Source organism: Poeciliopsis prolifica, unplaced genomic scaffold (genome assembly GCF_027474105.1).
Source record: "Poeciliopsis prolifica strain line A6 unplaced genomic scaffold, Auburn_PproV2 SCAFFOLD123, whole genome shotgun sequence".
Classification (NCBI taxonomy): Eukaryota; Metazoa; Chordata; class Actinopteri; order Cyprinodontiformes; family Poeciliidae; genus Poeciliopsis; species Poeciliopsis prolifica.
This window is the reverse complement of record NW_026562498.1, coordinates 464,212-485,406: the sequence shown is the minus strand read 5'-3', so window position 1 is coordinate 485,406 and position 21,195 is coordinate 464,212. Positions and strand designations below refer to the sequence as shown.

The 21,195-nt window shown below is 49.5% G+C and overlaps 3 protein-coding genes and 1 pseudogene across 8 annotated transcripts; 2 read left to right on the top strand and 2 right to left on the bottom strand.

Annotated features, from left to right (window-relative positions):
- LOC129355042 (spectrin alpha chain, non-erythrocytic 1-like) overlaps positions 1–333 on the top strand; it is a 28,065-nt pseudogene extending 27,732 nt beyond the window's left edge.
- Positions 327–4,441, bottom strand: LOC129355041 (cytoplasmic dynein 2 intermediate chain 2-like). The gene is given in 10 exon segments (XM_055024596.1): positions 327–502; positions 505–633; positions 703–860; positions 932–1,164; positions 1,621–1,785; positions 1,880–1,989; positions 2,062–2,219; positions 2,479–2,588; positions 3,655–3,912; positions 4,020–4,441. Coding segments are annotated over 10 exon segments (1,506 nt in total). The 5' UTR covers positions 4,098–4,441; the 3' UTR covers positions 327–395.
- A 1,982-nt stretch (positions 4,442–6,423) lies between these two features.
- LOC129355040 (NAD kinase 2, mitochondrial-like) lies at positions 6,424–12,516 on the bottom strand. 4 transcript variants are annotated; one of them, XM_055024593.1, is made up of 13 exons: positions 12,474–12,516; positions 11,854–12,239; positions 11,212–11,300; positions 10,397–10,485; positions 9,906–9,987; positions 9,754–9,837; positions 8,424–8,563; positions 8,217–8,310; positions 7,999–8,136; positions 7,706–7,761; positions 7,511–7,564; positions 7,270–7,393; positions 6,424–7,197 (listed from the first exon to the last, which is right to left on the bottom strand). In XM_055024593.1, exons 2-13 carry the CDS (start codon positions 12,073–12,075, stop codon positions 7,059–7,061), a joined length of 1,311 nt encoding a protein of 436 aa, XP_054880568.1. In that variant the 5' UTR covers positions 12,076–12,239; positions 12,474–12,516; the 3' UTR covers positions 6,424–7,058. The 4 variants fall into 4 exon arrangements, with proteins under 4 accessions (XP_054880568.1, XP_054880567.1, XP_054880569.1 ...); XM_055024592.1 differs by lacking the exon at positions 12,474–12,516 and having other exon boundaries at positions 11,854–12,467; XM_055024594.1 differs by lacking the exon at positions 12,474–12,516 and having other exon boundaries at positions 7,999–8,094; positions 11,854–12,467.
- A 903-nt stretch (positions 12,517–13,419) lies between these two features.
- Positions 13,420–20,351, top strand: LOC129355039 (excitatory amino acid transporter 1-like). Of its 3 annotated transcripts, none has more exons than XM_055024588.1 (10): positions 13,420–13,610; positions 15,066–15,205; positions 15,321–15,458; positions 16,480–16,684; positions 16,762–16,804; positions 17,314–17,594; positions 17,666–17,899; positions 18,295–18,489; positions 18,569–18,703; positions 19,620–20,351. In XM_055024588.1, the coding sequence occupies exons 2-10, from the start codon at positions 15,067–15,069 to the stop codon at positions 19,828–19,830; spliced, it is 1,581 nt and encodes a 526-aa protein (XP_054880563.1). In that variant the 5' UTR covers positions 13,420–13,610; position 15,066; the 3' UTR covers positions 19,831–20,351. The 3 variants fall into 3 exon arrangements, with proteins under 3 accessions (XP_054880563.1, XP_054880565.1, XP_054880566.1); XM_055024590.1 differs by having other exon boundaries at positions 14,978–15,205; XM_055024591.1 differs by lacking the exons at positions 13,420–13,610; positions 15,066–15,205; positions 15,321–15,458 and having other exon boundaries at positions 16,538–16,649; positions 19,620–20,350.
- The last annotated feature ends 844 nt before the right edge of the window (positions 20,352–21,195 follow it).

Sequence of the window (21,195 nt, the reverse complement as noted above, 5' to 3'; positions counted from 1 at the left end):
CGGTTCCGCCTCCGGGCCCGGCTCACGGTTCTGTTCTTCCTTCCAGAACCTGACCAAGGAGCAGGCCGACTACTGCCTGTCGCACATGAAGCCGTTCCTGGACAGCAAGGGCCGCGAGTTGCCGTCGGCGTTCGACTTCGTGGAGTTCACGCGCTCGCTGTTCGTCAACTGATCCCGCCCCTTTCCCCAGCGGCCAATCAGAGGCGTTCCCCTAACACACCTGGCCGATGCATGTCTGACACTAGAGCCGCTCACCGTCTGTCCTATTTAACTGCTTGTAGTGAAACTTTTAAACTGTGTGCTTCAATAAACGCTACTGGTTACCACTGGAAACCGACTCCTTTATTTCCCAGTTAGTCCAGTACCGAAAACTTCCCTGATTGGCTGTGAGCCCGTCACTCTGCCACCTGATTGGCTATCTGCTCCAGCTGCAGGCTCTCTGAGAGTCTCTGCTCCGTCAGGTCCGAGCTGAGCTGCCAGATGCCGACCGACCCTCGGACCGGCCCGCCGCCAGCAGCCGGGGGTTCTGGCTGTTGAAGGCCAGGCAGGTGGCGGTCCGACCCGGAGCGCCGTCCTGGGTGGTACCGGCGGGTCGCAGGGACTTCCGGGCGAGGTCGAAGATCTGGACCTCACCTGGAGAACAGAGTTCGGTCAGGATCCGGTCGGGTTCGTCTGCAAGCTGCCGGTCCCGGTCGGGCTCACCTGGCCCGGCGGCGGCGGCGAACACCAGCGGGCGGCTGGGGGACCACTGGACCTGGAAGACGTAGGAGTCCGAAACCCGGACGGACAGCAGCGGGTCGGGCTGCAGCAGCGAGCGGACCTGGACCAGGCCGTCGGTTCCCGCGCTGGCAAACAGGTTCCTGCAGAGACGAGTCGGGTCAGAGAGAATCGCCGGAGCGCAGAGCCCGATCGGTCCGGGTCGGGTCGGTACCGGTGGAACGGCGAGCAGTGGACGGAGTGGACCGGGCCGCCGGACGGCCTGAAGGAGAACACGGCGGGAGCCCTGGGGGTCACGCTGCGACCTTCAGAGGTCACCGCGGCCGGCGTCTGTGAGGAGAAGGAGCAGCGGAGCAGCAGGCCGCCTTCGGACCCGACCAGGAACGTGTCCGGGTCCCACGGAGACAGAGCCGTCGCTGTGACGCCCACCGTGCTGCTGCCGCGGACCTGCGGGCCGAACCAAACCGGGTCAGAGGTCATCAGTGCTCAGCACAATGCTGATGCGCTAAGCTAAATCAGCTTTAGCTTAGCGCACTTAGCTTCCCCTAAATGAATGTTTCTGGATAATAAATGATTTACCCTGCGGTTCAGTTGAACAAAATGAAGGTTTTTAAGTTTTGCTTTTTGACTTTAAAAATTCTTGAACGAGTTTGATATTTATATATATATGCTCTTATATTGAAGACTATTCACACAGCAGATCCATTTCCTGTGCAATAACTTTATTTAAAACAAGAACAGGAACAAAATAAAACTGAGAAAATCCAAACATCTAAATACAATCTGACTGACATTAGCGCGTTAGCTTCCAAATGATCAGAACCAGGACGGAAAGTCCGGATCAGAACTTTTGTACCAGAACCAGAGTCCGACCTCCACGGTCCGGTTTGGTTCTGGTCTCACCTTCAGACTGCTGCTGTGGGGAACCTGCTGCTGCACGAAGGCGTAAGCAGCGACCAGAACCATCCTGCTTTGGTCCGGGTCCACCGTCCACAGCAGAACCCCGCCTCCAGAACTGGAACTCAGAACTCCAAACTCTCCTTTCTTCTCCAGCGGAACCCAGAACACCTGCGAGCAGAACCGGGCCGGCGCCACATCAACACAGCAGAACCATCAAAGCTGCATTGTGGTTTCACTGGGTTCTGGTTCTGCTGGGTTCTACCTGATACACCGGCTCCCTGTGGCTGTCTGCTGACATGCCGGTCTGGGCCAGAACCGGGTCCTGAGTCCGGCTGGTGTCCCACACCACCACCTCCCCGTTGTACAGGCCTCCTGCAGGAAACCACACAGACCGGTGAGCTCTGGCCCGGCGGCGCTGAGGCGTCCGGTTCTGGTTCTGTGGACCTGCGATCAGCGCGGGCCGCTCCGGGTGGCAGCACACGGCGGTGACGGCTGCAGGAACGTCCAGAACCAGGTCCGGCTGTTTGGGCCTCAGGCTGCGCCGGTCCAGGTTCCACAGGCAGACACACGACTTCTGGTTGGTCCAGTCTCCGTCGTCGGTTCTGTTGAGGGAAACACGACGACATGATGGAACCGGGCCGGTCCAAACGGGTCAGAGTTACAGAAAAATTTGATTCCTGGTTGGAATCTGGAAGGGAGGCAGTATCAGCTAATACTGATGCTAATGCTAATGCTAATGCGCTACACCAACACGGTATTCTGTTGAATATGCCAACAGAACCTATAAAAGTGAGTTTTTGTGATAAAACTAAATGATTCTCCAGGTTTAAGCGGCGGAGTGTGAATTATGAGTGAACGTACCGACCGTAGGCGCAGGCGATGACCGACCCGGTGCAGCTCCAGGACACGCCGGTCACATGGAGGCCTTGTTCCTGAGCGCCGGGATGTTCCAGTCTGTGGAGATGGGAAACCTGCAAACATCACATCCTGTCAACATTTTCCACTAATGTTCCTCCATACAGTCCAGATGAAAACAGGACATCAGGACCTGAGGGAACAATCCCAGTCTCACCAGTTCCTCATTTCTTGTGAGAATTTGATTTCTCAAGTTTTTTTTGGCCAATCAGGGCTTCCGTAAATATGTCAACATTAATATGGATACCCCAAAGAACACATAAAAATGGTGAAGTACAAAAGCAAAGTTTTCAAATGAATCTTTCTGACTAAAAACACACATATTCATAAACTAATAATTCTTTTGAAGAGTCAAATGTCATTAGTCTTCCATCTGCTAGTAAAAATAAAGTCTGAGGACAAAAAAAACATCTTAGGAATATTCTTATTTAGAGAATTGTTCTTTCCCTGAAAGGTGAGCAAAAAAAAGACAAAATCTGACCAACATTTCAATCAAATCCTTCCTGTCCTGTTTTTTGCCTCTCAGGGCTTCTATAGATGTTGTGTTTTTGCCTTTTGGGGCTTCCATAGATGTTGTGTTTTTGCCTTTTGGGGCTTCCATAGATGTTGTGTTTTTGCCTTTTGGGGCTTCCATAGATGTTGTGTTTTTGCCTTTTGGGGCTTCTATAGATGTTGTGTTTTTGCCTCTCAGAGCTTCTATAAATGTTGTGTTTTTGCCTTTCAGAGCTTCCATAGATGTTGTGTTTTTGCCTTTTGGGGCTTCTATAGATGTTGTGTTTTTGCCTCTCAGAGCTTCTATAAATGTTGTGTTTTTGCCTTTCAGAGCTTCCATAGATGTTGTGTTTTTGCCTTTTGGGGCTTCCATAGATGTTGTGTTTTTGCCTCAGAGTTTCCATAGATGTTGTGTTTTTGCCTCTCAGGGCTTCTATAGTTGTTGTGTTTTTGCCTTTTGGGGCTTCTATAGATGTTGTGTTTTTGCCTTTTGGGGCTTCTATAGATGTTGTGTTTTTGCCTCTCAGGGCTTCTATAGATGTTGTGTTTTTGCCTTTCGGAGCTTCCATATGAGTCCCTGTTGATGTCCTTTGGGTCGCTGTCCTCTCTCTGCAGGTTGTTTCCACTCACCTGTTGGCTTCTCTCCTCCCAGTTTGCCCGGAACCCGTCAAAAGCGTGACTCCTGCAGTTCTTCTCCAGCTCCCGGATGAGCAGCTCCTCGACCCGCCTCAGAAAATCCACCAGCCCGGGTGGATCAGAACCAGAACCACTGAAGGCTCGTTTCGGGTCCATCTGCTCCTGTGGTTCCGTCTGGGTGAACCTGGAGGCTTTGGACCCGGCCTGAACTCCAGCGTGCTCGGTGGTCACAGCGGGGGTCTGACAGGCTCTCTGGAACAACCAGAACCAGAACCGGGTCACTCAGAACAGAACCAGAACCGGGTCACTCAGAACAGAACCAGATGAGCATCAGCCGCGGCTGACCTCTGAACTCTTACCGACTCTTGCGCCCCCTGCTGGGATTTCCTCCACACGGACTCCACGCTCACAGAGTCCAGATCTTCATCAGCGAACATCTTCACGGTTCTGAAGTTTCAACCAGAACCGAACCGGAACTGCCTAAACTCAGCCGGACGCTTCCGGTGCCGCGGCGGCCATTTTCAGCGAAGCCAGTGTCACCATGGTGACAGCCTTACCAGATCACGTGATGAAAATAAAGACCCGGTTGATAAAATCCTGAAATTAAACCGGAAACCGGAGAATATTGATGAGAAATGATGTGAAATAAATCAGATTAAACTCCAAACAAGAGCAAAACAGAAACGTTTCTTCAACTTCTCTGTCTAAAGACGTTCAAACGGAACAAGGTCGCTGAACGGAAATGGAGCCGCTTAACGACGCTGCGTCACTTCCGCTTCTCGAAGCAAAACTCCGGACTAAAAACGATGCTAAAAATAACTGAATATGCAACAAAATTAAAAGAAAATACTAAATAAATTGATTTAAAAAATTTAAAAATCTACAAAAATGTAAAACATTTAAAATATTAAATCTCCAAAATGAAAAACTACAAAAAAGGAAAATGTGATCCAAACGGAACTTCTGAATGTTATAATTAATGTAAACATAAAAAATACAAGATGACTTTCTGAAGAACTTGAAAAAAGTCAATTATTTTGGGATTCAAACTTGTTTCTGCTGTTATCACCGAGCCTTATTTCAGCTTCTGCCGCCGCCATATTGGTCAGGGCATCAGTGCAGCTCGTGTTAAAGCAGGTTTATTTACCCAAGAAAAGACAAATGTGTATCAGAGCCTTTGGAGTGACTTAAAATAGTTTTATGTAAAAAATGTTTTTATTCTGTCATGTTTGGTTTTCATATCTGAAGCAGCTCAGAAGCTGTGGGATCATCCATCCTCCAGGTCTGAATCTTTTTGTCTGGATTTCATCCTCAGAACCTTCAGGAACAGAATTTATTGATCCAGTCTGTCAAAACTTTCTATTTCTGTTCATGTTTGAAACATGTCTACCAAAATAAAGCCAAACACAGAGCGGCTGTAAAACATTTTATTAAAACACAAACATCCCAGGAATGGGAACAGGGACGGCGTTCCCAGCAGGGACCGGTTCCCAGCAGGGACCGGTTCCCAGCAGGGACGGCGTTCCCAGCAGGAACCCATTGGTTCGGGTCCGGACTGGGAGTCACTGCTGGTTAGAAACCAGTTCATGAGCTGCTGATGTCACAGTTTCATGTTTTGTAACAATCATTTCCAGAAGTGAGATTTTCCCAAAATGCCGCGCTGTGACGCTGCTGCAGCATCTCCGCCCAGAACCAGAACCAGCAGCTCTGGTTCTGACCTGCTTCCCTCTACAAACTAACAAAATTCAAACTTTCTTCAGCAACACAACCTGAGGCTCTACTATTATTTAACCTTTGACCTCTGACCTGCTGCTGCATCACTATGACCAGAACCGGATCCAGGGTCAGACTTTAAAAACGGTTCAATGCAAATAAAATGAAAAAACTCATCAGTGATTGGAAGTTTATTCAGAGTAACGAACCTTTTGATTCTGAATAAAACTGAATATGAATTTTTATTCCTGAAAGCGTCGAATCAAATCTGCTGCCTGCAAACTGAAACGTTTTAATTACGATTAAAATGTCTGGAACTGAATTTTTACTGATTTCATGTTAAATTTGAATCAATTTTCCAAAACAGAATCAAAAACTTTTTATTTTCACTTATTTAATTTTGATTCTATATGATTTTCCTTATATTCAATAAAAATGAATAAAATAGTTTCAAACTCTAAACTACATACATATTTGTAGGTCTTTCTTATAACTGTGAAACATAATTAACATAAAACTTGAAAAGCTTTTATTCTGAAGGGCCCTGCAGGTTTTACGGTTCTATAAATACATTTTATTAGTTAATTATAAGAATAAAAACGGCTCTTTGGACTGTAAAGGTTACTGAGCCCATGGGTCAAAATGGTCTAGTCAAAGGAAACAGTAGCTGATTTTCAGACCTTTGGAGAAAAATGAGGGAAACTGGTTTATGTCTGAACGGCTGGTGGAGAGAAAATAATCCATCATCAATCATTTCCTGTCGCTCTGCTTTTGTCCATCGCAATAAAACACTGATATTAAATAAAAACCATTTAAATATTTCAGGGTTTCAATCAAAAACTGTTGACAAAATCAGCAACATTTCAATCGAAAGTGTTGGACAGGAAATGCTACGTTAGCATTGCGATGCTAGTTTAGGCTAGCATAGCTTCTCTGCTAGGAACCAGTTCCTACTGGTTCCAGGTCCAGACTGCGAGGCGGACCGATCACAGCGACCAATCAGAGGAGTAGAAACAACTGATCAGAGCAGCAGCTTCCATCGCTGCTGCGCGTCAGCTAGCTAGCGGATGTAGCTGCGCGTCAGCTAGCTAGCGGATGTAGCTGCGCGTCAGCTAGCTAGCGGATGTAGCTGCGCGTCAGCTAGCTAGCGGATGTAGCTGCGCGTCAGCTAGCTAGCGGATGTAGCTGCGCGTCAGCTAGCGGGTGTAGCTGCGCGTCAGCTAGCTAGCGGATGTAGCTGCGCGTCAGCTAGCGGGTGTAGCTGCGCGTCAGCTAGCGGGTGTAGCTGCGCTGTAAATCTGAATAGAATGAAGGCGTTAACATTTCAGCTCTGATCAGAACGTAATGGGTGTGAATCCTCGTCCGGTTCTCCTTCTGGCTGCTTTCCCCGGTTCGGATCCGGTTCTGACGGGTCGGGTTAAATAACCAGAGGCAGATTCTGTGAGGCAGCGGCGATGCAGTACAGATAAAAATGGTTTATTATGGGATGTCTGCATCAGTTGCTGGGTAAACTGGTCCAGTGTGTTTATGGGTTTTAGATCTTTGTCCTGTGATTGGACGTTTGGTTTGAGCCAATCAGAGCAGAGCTGGTCACATGGTGCAGCAGCTCTGCTCTCTATTCTGGATCAGAACTTCATTATGGGCTTAGTGAGTCAATCTTGATCCTGTCTCCATGCCGACCGGCCTCACTGGTCCAGCAGGACGGTCCGCAGCCGGTCCTCCTCGTTTACGGTTACCGTGGCGATGGCGCCATCGTTGAACTCGAAGGACGTGCCGCCGTCCACCACCATGCAGGCGTCCCAGCACCGCGAGCGGACGCACACCCTGCAGGAGCAGAAGAAGCCGCAGCGTTCACCGCTTCCTGTCCGCGCTGGACGGCCTAGTCAAAGCACTGACCTGCTGGCGAAGCCTCTCTGCCGGCTGCTGGAGAAAACGCGGTTGCTGATTGGCTCCCTGACGCTGAAGAAGAGGCGGGGCTCGTCTGGGGCGAACACCAGGGACGCGTTGTAGTCATCGGTTACTGGGCCAGAACCAGGAAACACCAGAACCAGAACCAGGAAACATCAGAACCAAAGACATCAGAACCAGAACCAAAGACACCAGAACCAGAACTTGCTCCACTGGATCAGAAACTCACCTTTCCCTACAAACTCCCTGCTGAGTGCGAATTCAACTCCAGCCTGAGACGCTCCTGCAGACAACAGAACATCAGAACCGGGCCGTTTCACTCAGAACTGGGCCGAGTCACTCCGAACCGGGCCGAGTCACTCCGAACCGGGCCGAGTCACTCCGAACCGGGCCGAGTCACTCCGAACCGGGCCGTTTTACGTACCGATTCGTAGAACCTCCTCCACCGACTGCTCAGCCAGTTTGTTGATGTTGTACGACCTGCAGGAAGAACAAATAAACTAAAAATAGTTAAAAACAGAAAAGGCCAAAGAAAAACCAGCAGGTCAATCAACATTTATTGATCGGCGATTTGTTGATCGGATCATTAAACAGCAGAGGCTGAATTCTTTGAGCGGCGCTCCGGTAAGGAACCGGTTAAGAACCGTTAGGTTCTGAAGAACTGGGACAGAAACGGCTAAGGTTCAGAATGAGGTTCTGGTCCCGGTCCGGACTCACCAGGCCTTGGACCCGGTTCCGGTGCACACGCTGAGCCCGGAGCTCTTCTGCTTCTCCCAGGGCCCGCCGTCCACCGAGATCTCGTAGTAGGACGCCCTATGGAGGAAGAGACGGGGAGTGAAGACTTTTAGCTGGGCCCTGTGGTGGAAGAGAGTCAGGCGTGAGTTCTGGACGGACATGCGGCCGGCGGGTCGGGTCGGGCCGGGCCGGACCGGTACCTGGAGGACAGAGACTCCCCGATGAAGATCTCGTTCAGGCTGCGCACCGGCAGCAGGCTGGGCTTTGAATAGGCCGGGTGCAGCGCTCCCGCTCCTGAAACGAAGCACAGACACGGTTCTGGTTACTGCCAGAACCGGGCCTCCGGAACCGGAACCGATTCCTCTGAAGGACGGTTCTAATGGGTGTCCTGGTTCTGTGAGGCGTACTCTGCTGCCGCTCCACGGTGCTGATCCGGTGGGCCCGGTTGTGCTGCTCCAGGCTCAGCTGCTGCTCATGCAGGTCCACTGGGGTCGGGTTGATCCCGGTTCCCTCCAGGTCCAGCCGGAGCCGCTGGCGCCACAACCACCTGGACACAAGAGAACAGCTGGGCCCGGTTCTGATGGGGAGGCCGGCCGCTGGCGTCAGCTACAGGGAGGCTAACAAGTAGCATTAGCTACAGGGAGGCTAAAAGCTAGCGTCAGCTACAGGGAGGCTAGCAGCTAGCATCAGCTACAGGGAGGCTAACAGCTAGCGTCAGCTACAGGGAGGCTAAAAGCTAGCGTCAGCTACAGGGAGGCTAGCAGCTAGCGTTAGCTACAGGGAGGCTAACAGCTAGCATTAGCTACAGGGAGGCTAAAAGCTAGCGTCAGCTACAGGGAGGCTAACAGCTAGCGTTAGCTACAGGGAGGCTAACAGCTAGCATTAGCTACAGGGAGGCTAACAGCTAGCGTCAGCTACAGGGAGGCTAAAAGCTAGCGTCAGCTACAGGGAGGCTAGCAGCTAGCATTAGCTACAGGGAGGCTAAAAGCTAGCGTCAGCTACAGGGAGGCTAGCAGCTAGCGTTAGCTACAGGGAGGCTAACAGCTAGCATTAGCTACAGGGAGGCTAAAAGCTAGCGTCAGCTACAGGGATGTTAGCAGCTAGCTACAGACTGAACTCTTCATCCTCCTCCTCTTCCTCCAGGTTAAGAGGATCTGGACTGAACAGAACCTTTATTGGTCCCGTTTCTGCTCATCCTGGGATTAATCTTAATCTCACCTGCTGCTTTTTAATCCAACTGTCTGAAACTCCAGATTTACACACCGAGACAAAAGAATTCACACCACACTTTTCAGAGAAAATCTGAAAAGTGTGGGGTGCTTTTATCTCCAGTCCCTCTGATTCGTCGGGTCTCTGCTCACCTTTGCAGAGACCTCTGGGACAAAGGCACGCCACACTTTCCAGCTGGTTTTCTAGGAAACCAGGAATCATCTTCGCTCCACTTCCTGTTCCAGCGATGAGCTGCGATCGCTAAGCTCACAGCTTACAGCCTGATCTCTGCGGCTAAGACCAGCTGAAGCTCTAAGCCAATCAGAGCTGGCGTGTCGGTGGCAGCAGCATGGCGCTCTGCAGCACTAAGCAGAGGATCAACGAGTCGCCTCCGAGTCCCGGGACACGCAGCGGAGCACCATGTGACTCGCTAACCCTAACCCAGCCGCAACACACACACCTGAACTCACCACGAGAACCAGGTGAATACGCACCTGAACTCACCACGAGAACCAGGTGAATACGCACCTGAACTCACCACGGCAGAGCCGCTCCAGAGCCTCTGGGAAGGCGTGGGTGTATCGCACCGGCAAACACAGGTGACCTTCTGACCTGTCGGAGAGACGGCCAGGTGAAGCAGGTGATGCAGGGGGCGGGGCTTAAACATGGGCGGGGCTTACCTCTCTGGGTCGGTGTTCACCCCAACAACCGGCTTGTCCTTGTTCAGAACCTTACTGGCCACCAGCAGCATCGTCCCGTCACCTGGAACACAAACTGTTATCAGAACCAGAACCAGAGATGGTCCAATCTGCATTTTAAGTTCTTATTTCATAAACAAGCAGAGAAAACATGAACCCAACATTAGCAGAACCGACCCACGGCCCGTTCTCAGGAGGAACCGGAACTCCAGAACCAAGAAGTTCTGCAGGATTTGACCCAATAATTGAGTGATGCTGCAGGATCTCCTGTAACAGCCAGTGTACCAGCGGACAGTGTGGGGTCAAAGGTCAGGGGTTATTTCAGCTTTATAGACGCCAACTGGACCTTGTTGCCATGGTTACACATTATTTCTGTCTGAAGGTTGAAGTTTACAGAAACTGTTCCAGCTACTAAACATTAGCAACGGCGCTGAGCTCTGATTGGTTATCACGACCAGAGGGGCGGAGCTTACCTCCAGCAGAGACGATGGCGTCGGCCCACCGCACCACCTCGTCGTCGTACTCCCCTCTCCTCACCACCCGCACCTGGATGCCGGCGCTCCTGCAGACACAGTCAGAGCTGCAGCAACACGCAGCAACAAGTAGTAACAAGCAGCAACACGCAGCAACAAGTAGTAACAAGCAGCAATACGCAGCAACAAGTAGTAACAAGCAGCAATACGCAGCAACAAGTAGTAACAAGCAGCAACAAGTAGTAACACGTAGTAACAAACAGCGACACGCAGCAACAAGTAGTAACAAGCAGCAATACGCAGCAACAAGTAGTAACAAGCAGCAACACGCAGCAACAAGTAGTAACAAGCAGCAACAAGTAGTAACACGTAGTAACAAACAGCGACACGCAGCAACAAGTAGTAACAAGCAGCAATACGCAGCAACAAGTAGTAACAAGCAGCAACAAGTAGTAACACGTAGTAACAAACAGCGACACGCAGCAACATAGTGACACGCAGCAACAAGTAGTAACACGCAGCAACAAGTAGTAACACGCAGCAACAAGTAGTAACAAGAAGCAACAAGTAGTAACACGCAGCAACACAGCAACAAGCACAAATACGCAGCAATACGCAGCAACACAGTGACAAGCAGCAACAAGCAGCAACACACAGCAACAAGTAGTAACAAGAAGCAACAAGTAGTAACACGCAGCAACAAGTAGTAACAAGAAGCAACAAGTAGTAACAAGAAGCAACACGCAGCAACACAGCAACAAGCACAAATACGCAGCAACACGCAGCAACAAGCAGCAACACGCAGCTGGACTCACTGCAGGCTCTGCACGACGTGCTCCACGTTGCCGGTGTGAATGTTGTGGCGCTCCAGCAGGCCGCTGTAGCTGGAGCCCTTCATTGCTAGCTGAAAGAAACCAGAGGTCATAGGTCGAGGTGATGGAGCCATGGGGGTTTTGTTCTCTCCTGTCAACACCAACATGCACAGAAACACAGAACAAGTTCTCGCTGTGGAAAACAGCGTCACTCCTCCTGACCAGCAGGGGGCGACAGTGGAAAACCTCCATTTAAAAACAAAGAAAACTCCAGCAGAACCAGAACTTGGTACAAGCAGCCATCTTCCCCGACCCACTGGAGGCCGAGAAGACATGATGCAAAAAGGAAATGATGCAAAAACACAACGGAGAGGCGGCAACAAAGGGTTAAAGAGTTTCCATCGCTGCTTCAGGCTGGACACAGGCACAACACACTTTTCAGATTTTAAGGTGGAAACATGCAGAAACTCAATTTTCCCTCCACCCAGAACCACAAATACCAGAACCCTGACCAGTATAACCAGAACCCTGACCAGTATAACCAGAACTCTGACCAGTATGACTAGAACGACCAGAACCCTGCCAGTATGACCCAGTCCCACTGTAACCCATCCTACTGTGGACCCGTCCAGAACAGTTCCTTACCAGCTGCTTCAGGTCCTCCTCAGACAGTCCGGCGTACCGGTACCGCTGCTGCTCGAACTCGTACCGGGTGGTTTTGGTCACCACGGCAACCCTGTCCGGTTTGAACCCAGTTGTTGGTTCCGTGGAGGAGCAACCTGCCGCGGCGTGCAGCGGCCGCAGGAAGCCGCTCCTGGCCACCCTGGTCCCGAACCGCAGCAGGTTCGCCACCGGGCAGCGAGCCATTCCTCCGAGCGGGGCGGGAACCGGGACCTGAAAGCCGGATTATGGCGAGCCGAGCCGAGCCGAACCGAGGGTTCTGCTGCTGTTAGTGAGGGGCCATGGCCGGTCCGGTGCAGCCGTCAGTCCGTGAAGGTCACCGGGTCTCGCCGCTCTCCAGCCCGGAGTCTCTGTGAGGAGGACAGCAGCTGGTTAACTAGTTAGCCGCTAACCTGGTCAACTGACCAGCTAAAGCTACTAGCTGCGGGGCTCGCTCCTGCCCTAAAGCCGCTTATCGAAGCCGTTCCGCGGATTTAACTCGTCAGCTCGGAGCGCGTTGAGCAGCGACTCGGTTCTGAACAGAACCAGAACCAAAAAACTTTAAATAAAGAGAAAAACATGAAACTGAAAGCTGCTACACATACCAGGCACCTTGGCACGTACTCCGAATCTACGTAACTTACGTGAAGTTGCTCTGGATTGGCTACGTACGTGACGCAGCAGGTGCTGGGAATTCCACATTCTCTCCGAGATCCGCTTCATTTGGCTCCTAAAAGAGCCGGATCTTGTGGCCGCTAACCGGCTCTTTAATTGCGACTGATTCAAAAGCGTAAGGACTTCAACATGGGAGTCGTGACCCCTATCGGGGTCGCGGAGGTTCTGCCTGAGGGCGCGAAATTTCTGATAAATTAGACATTTTCGCTTATTATGTTTTATCTTCTGAATAACATGAATATAGCTGGTTACACATTTCTGAAATAAGGCATTGAATAATATGCTTCGGTTATAAATGAACACATTCAGCCAGAAAAATCAGTTAATTATGTTAAAGTTTTGCATTATATGTAAAATGAAGTTTGTTCATGACAGTGGGGATATGAGGCCATCACTTTTGGATTTAAATTTCTATAAATCTCCACTTTTTCTCCTGATTGGAATTAACCATAAAAACATTTGAAATTGAAGGTGTTGGTCTTTTTAATGTATTAAAAGTTTGGATTTCAATCTGAGTTTTGCTTTTCTGGACGTGTTTTTATTGTGTTTTAATTCAACTATTGGAGGATGAAGGTGGTCCGATCCGGAACCAGAACCAGAACCATTTCCTAGAGTTTGGGTCTCTGTGAGGAGTCGGAACCGGCGCACAGACGGGTCATTCCGTCCACTGCGGCTCCTGGGTGTGAGAGTCTGAATCTCATCCTCTAATTTCACTCCGGCCTCCTGGGGCCAGTCAGGTCACCTATTCCCGCTCCAGATCCACTTTCCCAGCTAATTGTGCTGCAGCTTCCCTCTGAGGATCCATCCGGAACTATCACGAGTCCCCAGCGGGAAGCGGCGCATCCTCCAAACCTCATTCCTGTTTTCTCCCTGAAACGGTTCAGTTTATTCTCACAAACAGACGTGACGTGTCGGAGCGGATCAGGAGGACGTCTCCTGCCCCGTCCTCCTGTCCCGTCCCTCCCTCTGCTGCAGCGGGAGGTGAAGCAGCTCAGCGCCCAGCAGCAGCAGATCAGGAAGTTTCCTCCGACTCTGCAGCCGCATCACTGAGACCGAGAGGCAGACAGGTGAGCAGATCCTCCCTGACAGGATGCAGCAGGAGAGGAAGCGTCTTCATCACCGCCACCACCATCATCTTCATCACCACCACCACCACCATCATCATCATCATCATCAGGGTTCTCCTGTTGGATCAAATGGCTCCTCAGACTTTAACCTTTAAATTAAATCACATTTCTGGCTAAATCGTGATTAATTGATAACTAAGATTATCATCTCTAATTTTGTCTGCGATTAATTGTTAACTGAAAACTGTACAAAATATACATTTTGCCCTTAAGATAAAAACATTTATCATCACCTGTTTCAGCTGTTATACCTGATTTACTAAAGCAATGCTACTAAAGTTTAGACAATGTTTGTTCTCATTTTTAAAAGGAATTAAATTGTTTATTTGTATCTTTGAATGAATTTCTAAAATTGCATATATTATATATATTGCATAGAAAGGCTTGATGATTGTGCCATTTTAATATCCGATTAACTGATTAACCCTCAGAATAACAGATCAATCGATTGCTAATAACTGTTAGCTGTCCCAGTTTGTTCACTTTGACTTTGACTGGAAATCTGAATCCCAGTTAGTTTGAGGAAAAGCTTCCAGTTTCAACCTGAAAACAGTTTATCTGTCAGGATTTGAACATTTCTGGAAAAGATTTTGGAGCCCAACATCCATCCAGCAGGAGGGGGATCAGAAATATTCAGACATGACGTGGGAACGCGTTCCCTCCACTGTTCCCTGCAAACAGTCAGAGTGACAGAAACATGCTGTGAAAAACTTCACAGGTTTATTATTTTATCTTGTCACTAAATATTTAGCTTTGTTTGGCTAGTACTCAAGTAACCGGATGTGGACTGTCAAAATAAAAGCGGGGTTTTATTTTGTTGCTCCTCTGATAAACACCTGGATTAGATTTGCTCCTCTGATAAACACCTGGATTAGATTTAAAACCAGTAAGACCAGCTGATGCTTTCATCTCCACTTCCGGTCATCAGCAAGCAAATTTGCATAATGGCTAAACATTTAGCTCAGAGCTAAATGTCTAAAGATTTAGCTTGTATTTAGTTAGCAAGCTAAATGTTTAACCTCCAACTAAATATTTAGTTCATAACCTAATTAGTTAGCAAGCTACATGTTTAGCGCTAAATCAGAGCTAGCATGAAGCTAAATGTTGACCAGCTAATTAAACATTCAGTTTTAAACTGTGACATAGATGAATGAATGCATGAATGAATGAATGAATGAATGAATGAATGAATGAATGCATGAATGAATGAATCTTCATTCGTTCACTGTTTTTGGTGACGGTTCATGGTAGACATGTTGGTGACATTACTGCCTCACAGGAAGTACGTTTCATTTATTCTTTATTAGAAAAGCCTGTTTCCAGAACAGACCGTGAAGTGAGAGGTTGTGGGTTTGAATCCCGGCTGAATAACGGAGCGTTCCTCCGTGTGAGCAGGATGCAGCGGATCAGGGAAGGGATCCACATCCGGACCATGAAGGCCAAGAGGAAAGTGGAGGAGATCTCCAAGGAGGACGTCCAGGCCTTCCTGAGGAAGAACGCGTTTGTCCTGTTCACGGTGGGCGCCGTGGTCGTAGGTATGTGGCCCTCAGCAGGCGTCCCGCCGCGCGTCCCGCCGCGCGTCCCGCGCGCGTCCCGCCGCGCGTCCCGCCGCGCGGCCGAGCGGACAGTCACCGGTTCCTCTCTGTGCAGGGATCATCCTGGGCTTCGCGCTGCTCCCCTACAGGATGAGCTACCGGGAGGTGAAGTACTTCTCCTTCCCTGGAGAGGTTCTGATGAGGATGCTGCAGATGCTGGTGCTGCCGCTGCTCGTCTCCAGCCTGATCACCGGTCAGATTCCTCCGCCACGTATCCATCCGCTGCTCGCCGTCAGGTTACCAGGCGCCACATGCAGCCCAACAGATTGAGTCTGAAATGAACCCTGACCCCAACCCTAACCCAATCGGCCTTTAAATGGCCTCAATGTGAATAAAATGTCTGAAAGTAAAATCAGTTTGGATTTGCTCAGATTGTTATTTATTTCTGAACAATATTTTCCATCATTTCATGTAAAATCAGAGAATCTTCCAGATGAAACATTAAGATCAGATAAACGTCTCAATTGGACCAATCAGGTCTGACTGGAGTTTTAATCTGAAGTGATGGAGACAGACAGGAAGTCACTCTAAGGAACATTAGCATCCTATGATGCTAATGGCTAATAGCAATCTGCTAGAGTTAGCTTTAGCCTCATCTTAATGACCACATGAATGTCTTTCTGAACTATTTGGAAACTGAACGTAGCTGACTTCCAGCATCATCTGACTGCTAAGCTAACTGCTACATTAAAAGGACACTTCCTGCTGTGGATATCACAATAAAAGCACTTCCTGTCTGTTCATTCAGAAGTTTAACATTTATTCACCTCCTACACTTTGTTTTGTTCATTATATTGTCATTTATACCTTAAATCTGAACATTTCGTATTTTAAAGTTTTAAATGTAGATTTTTAAAACAGGAATAAATTTAGTCGAGTTTATAATGAAGATCAAAATGAAGACAGAGAGAAACAATTACAGGAAACTGAAATTCAACATTAACAGATTTAATTATTAGTTTCTTAGACCAAAAATATCTTTTTATTTCTAACAGAGTTAATTTATGATTTGTGTCGTTTTAAAGATAAATCAATCAATCTTTCAGATAATTATGGATGAAAATGTTAAAAGTTTAGAAGATATCTGTTGACAAACATTAAAATATCAGAGACTAGTTATGCAAAGTTCATAGAGTCTGTAGAGATTCATCCAGTCACGTCTGGATGTGATTTTAAACCAGCGGTCGTCACATAATAAACGTTTGTGGCTTCAGGCATGGCGGCGCTGGACAGCAAGGCGTCAGGAAAGATGGGGATGCGCGCGGTGATCTACTACATGACCACCACCATCATCGCCGTCTTCATCGGGATCATCATCGTCCTCATCATCCATCCGGGAAAAGGCTCCAAGGACGAGTTTGGGAAGCAGCAGAGCATCGAGCAGGTCAGCCCCGCCGACGCCTTCCTGGACCTCATCAGGTGATTTCAGACCCAAAGCTCCCAACGTTCAACCAGCCGCGACTCGCAGCTCAACGCTTTTCATCGTCTCGTTTCAGAAACATGTTCCCTCCCAACCTGGTCCAGGCCTGCACACAGCAGGTCAGTGAGCTCGACCTTTAACCTCGTCTCCATCACAGCTTCTGACAGCCTGCAGGGCGTCTCTGCACAGCGTGGCGCTTTTATCTTTCAGGAATCATTTCGGTTCACTTGGTTCCTCATTTATGATCTGAATATCAAACATAAATCAGACGACAGGAACGAGACTTTATGTCCAACCAGGTGGTTCCCATGGAAACAGGCAAACGAATGCAGTCACTAAGTGAATCTGTTTGCTGAAACGATTCATTCATTCATTTGAACTGAAACTGAGCGGCAGGAAAACCTCTGCAGATCCGCTAAAGTCACAGCTAAGGTTCTGGTCCAGAGAGACCTCCAGTTCCTCACTTCCTGTTCCTCACTTCCTGTTCCTCACTTCCTGTTCCTCACTTCCTGTTCCTCACTTCCTGTAGAGGTTCTGTTGGACCGAGACCCGGTGAAGGAGGAGAACCCGACCTCCGTCTGAGGAACCGGCTGGAGACGATCAAACTCAAACTCTCCTCTCCCAACAGTTCAAGACCAAATATGGAAAGAGGAAGGTCCATGTGACGGTCACAGTCAACGAGTCGCTCTTCAACTCCACCAACGGCACCCAGGAGGTCATGGAGGTCACCAGGGAGGAGGTGATCCCCATACCTGGCCAGGTGAACGGGGTCAACGCTCTGGGCCTGGTGGTTTTCTCCATGTGCTTCGGTCTGATAATCGGCAACATGAAGGAGCAGGGCCAGGTCCTCAGAGACTTCTTCGACAGCCTGAATGAAGCCATCATGAGCCTGGTGGCCATCATCATGTGGTAAACGTCCGTCTCCACGCGCCGCCGCCGCCCTGCGACCCGCAGCCACTCCGCTCTTCCTCTCCTTGCAGGTACGCTCCCGTCGGCATCCTGTTCCTGATCGCGGGGAAGATCGTGGAGATGGACGACCTGACGCAGATGGGAGGCCAGCTGGGCATGTACACCATCACCGTCATCATCGGGCTGCTGATCCACGGCGTCCTCATCCTGCCCACGCTGTATTTCGTCATCACTCGGCAGAATCCCTTCATCTTCATCGCCGGGCTCCTCCAGGCGCTGGTCACGGCTTTGGGAACGTCTTCCAGGTCAGGGACTTTCCCACACTCTGCTTCAGACTTGAAGGGTTAAATGTGTCTGTGACCTGGCGGAGGCTTGGACAGACGCCCAGCTGCAGGTTCAAATCCCGCTTGTCTTCCTCTAAGTCTCCTGTCGACTCACAGCCAAAACAAAACCAGGCTCTGACCTGGTGACGGATCCAACATGAAGCAACCCGGACGCTAAATGAAGAATAGTAAATGTCCCAGAATGCATCACTCTGCTTCAGTGGCTCGCCGAGCAACAGCACCACCTGCTGGCCACCAGCAGGTGGTGCTGGTGAAATGTCCTGCCCAAAGGTCCAACGGCAGATCAAAAAATGAATGTTGTTTATGATCTGATTTCTAATTCATAACCATCTGAAGCGTTTCTCCTGTCCGTCCAGCTCCGCCACGCTGCCCGTCACCTTCAAGTGTCTGGAGGAGAACAACCGCATCGACAAGCGGATCACGCGCTTCGTGCTGCCGGTCGGCGCCACCATCAACATGGACGGCACGGCTCTGTACGAGGCGCTGGCGGCCATCTTCATCGCCCAGGTCAACAACATGGAGATGAACTTCGGTCAGATCATCACCATCAGGTAAGCGAGCGGAACCCTGACGACGGTTCAGTGGAGGACGACCCGACCAGTAAGACTCACTGGTTTCTGTCTCCTGAAGCATCACCGCCACGGCGGCCAGCATCGGCGCCGCCGGCATCCCGCAGGCAGGCCTGGTCACCATGGTGATCGTCCTGACCTCCGTCGGGCTTCCTACTGATGACATCACTCTCATCATCGCAGTCGATTGGTTCCTGTGAGTACGATAAACACAGACCTGGGCCGGCGGGCCGGGTCAAAGGTCACCGCTGGCTCCACTGGGGTCATTTTAAAGGTCAACGGCAGCTCCACGTCTACCAGCACCTACTGACACACTTCTCCTTCTCCCCGGAGCCGCGTGCCACATCTTCCCTGTTGAATGTTTTAGCCACGAGTTTTAACATAGAAACATAATTAGGTTCCCAAATTAATCGCTTCAATTAGAAAACTGGGACCAGAAACGGCTCGGCTAACTGGGGCAATGGGTAAAAGGCTCGGCTAACTGGGGCAACGGGTAAAAGGCTCGGCTAACTGGGGCAACGGGTAAAAGGCTCGGCTAACTGGGGCAACGGGTAAAAGGCTCGGCTAACTGGGGCAACGGGTAAAAGGCTCGGTTAACTGGGGCAATGGGTAAAAGGCTCGGCTAACTGGGGCAACGGGTAAAAGGCTCGGCTAACTGGGGCAACGGGTAAAAGGCTCGGCTAACTGGGGCAACGGGTAAAAGGCTCGGCTAACTGGGGCAACGGGTAAAAGGCTCGGTTAACTGGGGCAACGGGTAAAAGGCTCGGCTAACTGGGGCAACGGGTAAAAGGCTCGGCTAACTGGGGCAACGGGAAAACGGAGCCGACCTCCAGTTCAGGACGGGTTCTGCTCACAGCAGGACAACAGGAAGACTTCCAGGTTCACTGAGGGAGAAACTAAATGATAAACTAAGTTATAAACTAAAGTATTAACTAAATGATTAGCATCCTTTCATGTTTCTACTGACAGTTTCTCTGAAACGTTTCTACGACTCCTTCTTGTTCTCGTCTCTGTTGAAACATTTTCATTTTTACCGGTTAAAGAATCAGCAGAAGGTTTTGCGCCGCAGCAAACCAAACAGGGAACTAACCAGAACCCGTCTCTCCGCTCAGGGACCGCCTTCGGACCACCACCAACGTCCTGGGAGACTCGATCGGCGCCGGCATCGTGGAGTTCCTGTCCCGACACGAGCTGCGCAGCCGAGACGTGGAGATGGGGAACTCTGTGGTGGAGGAGAAGGAGAGGAAGAAACCCTACAAGCTGATCTCCCAGGACAGCGACCTGGAGAACGACAGGCGCGCGCACAGCGAGTCCCACATGTAGGACCAGAACCGGAACCGCTGCTGGTTCTGGGACCTGAACTCCGGGTCAGCATCGGGTCGCCGTCCTGCTGTCGATTCATTCATTCATCACACATCATGATGAGGATCCATCACGTCTGCATTTGTTTGCTTCTCATCTGAATAGATCCAGTTGATCCAGTAGATCCAGTTTCATCTCATGAGCCAAGAAAACATTTGGGAAGAAAATGCAAAAAACTTTCATTAAAAGTAGAAAAAAGGGAAGAAAGTCTAAAAATGGCTTTAAAACTTTTGTCCATGAAGTTTGTAGTTTAGATTCTGAGACGTTTTTTAAAGTTTAATGTTGTTTTTGGTTTTCTAGAGATTTTTACAGGCTCTGAACTGAAGTTCAGTTTCAGTTTTCATCGGTTTCTGCTGTTTATGTCCAATAAACGTGATCAGATGAACAAGCTGATCGATCACTTTGTGAAAACATTTTAATTATAAAAATAAACCCAGGAAAATAACAAAATGTTTGGTTTGTTTTCTGACCCAAAAGTTTGAAAAGTTCAAATGTTTTGACAAGAAAATAATTGAAAATATTTTATTCACTGTTAGCAGCTCATGAGTTGCATCAGTCATGTGACCTTAGTGGCCCCTTTAGGGACTTAATGGTCGTATTATTTACCTTGGTGCAACCTGAGCCGCGGGGCTCTGCAGCTCCTCCAGAGCTTCTGGTTCTTCCTCTGTTTTCCTCCATTTCCTGGTTCGGGTCTCTGGAGACGTTCTGATTGGACGGATTTCTGCTGCTTTGATCTCACATCGTGACATCGTGATGAGCTGCAGGTTTGACTCCTGGTTTGGAGCCGGTTCCGGTTCCGGTTCTGGTGGATTTTCTGCGTCGCTGCTGGATGAACGGACGCCTTCAGGTTCTGACCTCAGCCGCTCGCCGTCGGTCAGGCAGTGAGACAGAGACGCCTTTGAGCCGGAGACGTGTGACCCGACTCGTGGCTGCCCGCGTTCCTCTGAGCCAAACCTCTGGCAGGAAACACAGATCATCAAAGACTCAGAATGATTGTTCTGCCTTCATTTGGCCTAAAATGACCCAAAACTCCTGAAGCTGTGAATCGTTTTTCACGTGGATGTTTGTGACGCTGCAGCTGATGTCATTTAGAAATAACACAGGAAACGGTTCTGATGTAACTGATACTGGAACCGTTTGGTGGTTCTGATCTGAACCCAGTTTCTTCAGATCGGATCATGATCCGCTCCGTGGCCCGGTCCGACCCGTTTCTGTGTTTAGAGTCGTTACCTGATGGGATGTTCTGGTTCGGTCCAACAATCTGGATGTGATTTATTTTAGTTTCTGTTTCCTGGATCTCAGAATCTGATTTGAAACAAGCAGAAC

What these genes read in the sequence shown, in the direction of transcription:
- LOC129355040 (XM_055024593.1), bottom strand. Translation starts at nt 12,075, where the DNA reads ATGGCTCGCTGCCCGGTGGCGAACCTGCTGCGGTTCGGGACCAGGGTG. An exon ending in GGAACCGGGTCCAAGGCCTG is followed by an intron (nt 7,762 to 7,998) that starts GTGAGTCCGGAC and finishes TTCTTCCTGCAG; the next exon opens with GTCGTACAACATCAACAAAC. An exon ending in GGAGGAGGTTCTACGAATCG is followed by an intron (nt 7,565 to 7,705) that starts GTACGTAAAACG and finishes TGTTGTCTGCAG; the next exon opens with GAGCGTCTCAGGCTGGAGTT.
- LOC129355039 (XM_055024588.1), top strand. Translation starts at nt 15,067, where the DNA reads ATGCAGCGGATCAGGGAAGGGATCCACATCCGGACCATGAAGGCCAAG. An exon ending in GCCTTCCTGGACCTCATCAG is followed by an intron (nt 16,685 to 16,761) that starts GTGATTTCAGAC and finishes GTCTCGTTTCAG; the next exon opens with AAACATGTTCCCTCCCAACC. An exon ending in TCCAGGCCTGCACACAGCAG is followed by an intron (nt 16,805 to 17,313) that starts GTCAGTGAGCTC and finishes CTCTCCCAACAG; the next exon opens with TTCAAGACCAAATATGGAAA.